Source organism: Lethenteron reissneri, chromosome 58, assembly GCF_015708825.2.
Source record: "Lethenteron reissneri isolate LAM-NWPU_2019-01 chromosome 58, ASM1570882v1, whole genome shotgun sequence".
Taxonomy (NCBI): Eukaryota; Metazoa; Chordata; class Hyperoartia; order Petromyzontiformes; family Petromyzontidae; genus Lethenteron; species Lethenteron reissneri.
The window spans coordinates 283,177-287,793 of NC_083836.1; the positions used below are offsets into that span (position 1 = coordinate 283,177).

The 4,617-nt window shown below is 57.7% G+C and overlaps 1 protein-coding gene across 1 annotated transcript; it reads left to right on the top strand.

The window, feature by feature from the left end:
• Positions 1-168: 168 nt before the first annotated feature.
• Positions 169-4,417, top strand: LOC133357608 (collagen alpha-2(IV) chain-like). Its single transcript, XM_061575627.1, is given in 5 exon segments — positions 169-751; positions 950-1,003; positions 1,006-1,120; positions 2,310-2,424; positions 4,143-4,417. Coding segments are annotated over 5 exon segments (921 nt in total). The 5' UTR covers positions 169-372; the 3' UTR covers positions 4,401-4,417.
• The last annotated feature ends 200 nt before the right edge of the window (positions 4,418-4,617 follow it).

Sequence of the window (4,617 nt, forward strand, 5' to 3'; positions counted from 1 at the left end):
ACCCCCCCCCCCCGATTCTAGATTGATTATGGCAGGAAATTAGAAAACCAGTGGCTCTACTCGGGAGGTGGGGGGCAACCAAACGGCTGCCCCTTTGTGAGGAGGCGAGCCGAGGTGGAAGATTTTCGAATATAACGACGAGCAGAAACCACGCACAGTAGTACATGAACCGCACGGTCACCTTTTCTGCTACGCTTTATCACTTCCATTTGAACATCAAGCCTAATATCACTGCGCTGTTTCTTACGCTCACCACCTGCACTGTCACTACGCCTGCTACTCATTGTTGAAGGTTTGAAACGATATTTTGCAATTAAAAATTCCACGCCGATCTACAACGAGCACTCGTAGCTACGCACACGAGAGAACACGATGGGTCTGAGAAAATGGCGGCGCATGTGTGAGTTGTACAGTACCTCTACACCCCCCCCCCCGAGAGCCGAGTGTAAAACAACGTATATCGATACGACGTATTGTATCGGGGACCCCCTGCACATAGACGAGTCCCTTCTAGTGTCACGATTGTGCCGTCGTTGTTGCACCACAGGCGAGCGGGGCTCCCCAGGGGCGGCGGGCGCGCCGGGCCTGGTGAGCGATGCTGCGCTGGTGCGCGAGGACGGGGGATTCCTGCTCGTCAAGCACAGCCAATCGATCGAGGTGCCTGCATGCCCCCAGGGCATGGCGCGCCTGTGGGATGGCTTCAGCCTCCTCTACATCGAGGGCAATGAGAAGGCCGCCTCGCAGGACCTGGGTGAGGGCGGCGCCCCGTCGCTAAGATCATCGCCATCTTCACCGCCGTCGTCGCCGTCATCGCCATCGCCGCGATCGTCGTCATCGTCATCGGCCCCGACACATCATCGCCGTCGCGAACACCATCACCCCCCCCGCCTGCCTATTCCCACTCTGCCACTGCCCCCCCCCCCCACCACCGTATCTGCCCCCCCCCCAGGCCTGGCGGGATCGTGCCTGCCGCGCTTCAGCACGATGCCCTTCGTCTACTGCGGGTGGACGCCGTGTGCAGCTACGCGTCGCGCAACGACAAGTCCTTCTGGCTCTCCAGCACCGCCGCCATTCCCATGATGCCCGTGTCCGGAGACGACATCCGCCCCTACATTAGTCGGTACGCGCGCGGCCCACAGCTTGAGGAACCCGAGGTTCAAGTTCCAACTCGAGCGACTTGGCTGCGCTACAAACCCGGCAACTCGAGTTTGATTCCCGCTCCCAGCCAACACCGGTGACGATTATCTGAACCGATCCTGGGCTTCCCGTAGGTCGACTCTGCCTAAAATTAGTACCTGGTGCGATGTGTAAACATTGCCACTGTGGAGACAAAGGCGGTTCTCACAAACAGCACTTGCCCCAACAGTCTGTTAAGGCTATATGGGGGATCTTTGTCTTGTGTAACTAACAACCAGGTTGGTGAAAGACGCTGCTCTATGAATGTGTGTTGGAGTCTGACACCGCATGTAGCCAACCGCGCTAAATCGGCGGTGCGGAGAAAGGACAAAAGCAGCTCTGGGAAGTTGGAGGCAACAACGGAGGGCAGAGGAGCGACGCTTACAACACCGAGCGGAGCGCTGGGTGGCTAAAGCGCAAACAGTTGGCACAGTGGGGAACAGAGTTGGTGCATCTACCAGTCAACTCAGTCAGTCCATCCCATGGCACCTGGGTCTGTTCCGGGACCTCCCGCGAGCAGTGAGCCTTCAACACTTCACGTGGCTTCAAAGTGCACCTGGCCTGGCACAAGCGCTATGGTGACGTCACCAACGCTTAGTGGTTGTTGTGTTACGTATGTGTGACGAGTTCACGATAAGCAGAGAAGGCACCTGAGGAGTTGCTGCACCTGGGCCGTGAGCTCATGGCCGGCTCCGGTTCGGCAGAGGTGGTGTCTCTCTCAATATTTCTGGCGGCATTATCTTTTCACCGGCTGTGTAATGCTGTGTTGAAGCTACCTGGTCTAATGCTCCACGCAAAAAAAACTCCAGGTCTTCTCTCCCACAGTTTTAAACATTCAGGTTGGCCTGCCTACGATCCATCCGGGTTTAACGAGCCTGGATTGCGTGCGGAGCTCACAGATCCTTGAAAGATCTGGACACATTCCCATCAGTGAGCTCCTCCGGCAAGCGAGGCCTCGTTGTCTGGGTCACGTAGCCCGCATGCCCAGACACCGCGTGCCCAAGTGGCTTCTGTTTGGCCGGAGAAGAGGGGGCTAAACGGGCACGGCACAGGCAGGAGAAGAGATGGAGCTGATGCAGTGCGAGGGTTAGAGATGGAGTCGGGGGTCACCACGGGTCGCGCTGTGCCCCCAGGTGCTCGGTGTGCGAGGCGCCGACACAAGCGATCGCTGTGCACAGCCAAGACAGTGAAATTCCACGGTGCCCGCCAGGGTGGCGAAGCCTCTGGATCGGCTACTCCTTTCTCATGGTATGGCTCCCCACCGCCTCTCCCACGCTGCACCCCCCCCCCAAAATACCCCAAACACGCGCATGTGTAACGATTCTGCAACGCTCGCCCACCTGCGCCCGCATTCCTCCTCCGCTGCGTCAATCGGCGACACCGCTCTCCTTTCAGTGCCGGTTTTTCTCAGCTAGGTTTCGGGCGAGAACACTTTGATCGACGCGTCCGGTTTTTTCCTCTCAGCGAGCCCCTCTTGGCTATGTGGAATTTTGTTGTGCGCACGAAGTCGCCATAACGAGGGTGAGAGTATATCCCCCCCACCCCCACTTCGTTACGGACGGAGCGACGCGCCGGTGTAAACAAAACGGTGGTGCGGCCGCCGCCCCGTCTTGACGCGGGGAGGATAAGATCGTCGCTGCACGCCCCTCACGATGCGCCTCGTATCATTTACATTACGATGAAAAACTATTAACTATTTTTATTTTACCAGGTGAGGCCCACTGAGCTGTATAGCTCTTTTTCAGAAGTGGCCTGGCCACAAATAATTGATCAATGAAATGGCTTATCACGTGGAAATGTATAGCAGCCAAATATTCAAAACGCACGTTGATTTTAAATGTGGAGGGAAAAACCGGAGGACCCGGAGAAAAAGCCATGCGACCACGTGGACAACATGCAACGTCCGTCCATATATTCAAACAACGACCTCCTGTATTCCGGGCGAGGTAGTGAACATGTCGCCACCACTGCACCCCAATTAGAAAGGGCACCCCCAGTGGCAGATGTCCATGTGCAGCACGAGGTGACTCGGCGCCTGTCCCGCAGTGAGCGAGCATCAATCTGCCAGTAGGGGGCGATGATCGCTGCTGTGTGTGCGTGTGATCCAACTTGAAGGGCGGTGGTGTAGTGGTGAGCGCGCTGCGCTACGAACCCGAGTTCGATTCCCTCTCACGGCCATAACCAGTGACGATTATCTGAACTGGTCCTGGGCCTCCCCTAGGTCGACTCAGCGTAACATGAGTACCTGGTGCATTCTGTAAATATTGCTATTAGGGAGACCGAGGCTGTCCACTCACCAGCACTTGCCCTTGCCCTAACAGTCGGCTATACGGGGGATATTTGCCTTGTCTTTTATCCCAATTGAGTCATTTGCGGTGTGATTCACGAATTTGGCAAATTTGGAGCCCGTGACTCCGGCACAGGCTGGCCGGCTTCTGCGAATCACGTCACGGATCTTTAACGTCCACAGCGAGTGGAGGACGAGACATCGCGTGCTGCTCTTTTGTGGTTCGTGCAATCGACTGGGGACGGTCCGGCGGCAGGGGCCGGCGCGGCAGTCACATTCGAACCCAGATGCCTCCCAGCAGCAAGCGTTTGAGGTCCGATTCCTGACACGGGCGCCTTTCTGTGCAGATCATGTGCTTTGAAGAAGGGCCATAGCCCAAAACGTCAGTTAATACTTTTCGGACCTCAGTTTTATTGATGAATGCATTGAGTTTCTGTGTGGAGTTTGTATTCTCTCCCCCTGCTCTGCATGGGTTTCCTCCCTTAGCAAAACCTACACACACAGTGGAGCTGGTAGTTTGGACAGCGAGACTGTCCTGGGTGAACAAGTAAAATCATCATCATAATAGTCAGAGCTGGAAAGCAATAAAAAAACGCGCGTCGGGCTGATTGAGAAAGTGGTTCCCTCTCCCCGTCTCCTCATCTCCTCATCTCCCCCTCTCTCCCCGTGATCCCCCCAGCACATGGCGTCGGCGGAAGGTGGCGGGCAGCCGCTGGAGTCTCCGGGCTCGTGCCTTGAGGACTTCCGCACGTCGGCCTTCCTCGAGTGCCAGGGCCCGCGTGGCACCTGCCACTACTTTGCGGACGAGCAAAGCTTCTGGCTGACGCGCGTAGCGGCCGCCTCCCAGTTCGCGCCGCCGCGGCCCGGCACCATCAAGGACGCGTTCGGGCAGCGGTCACGCATCAGCCGCTGCCAGGTCTGCTTGAAGAACGTGTGAGCGGCGGCGGCGAGGCGGCCGTGCGGTGGGAGGAAGGGGGGCGCCACCACGATGGGCCCCGCCGGTCCAGCCGGGGCCTTTGGGGGGGGTGCAGGGGGGGGGCATCTCACGTCCGTGCTCGTCCATTACTTATCAAGCCGACGGAGGCTCGATGCCCCCCACCCCACCCTGGTCAGGATTGTGTCCGCGGGCAGTGTTATGACGGAATGGTGTTACC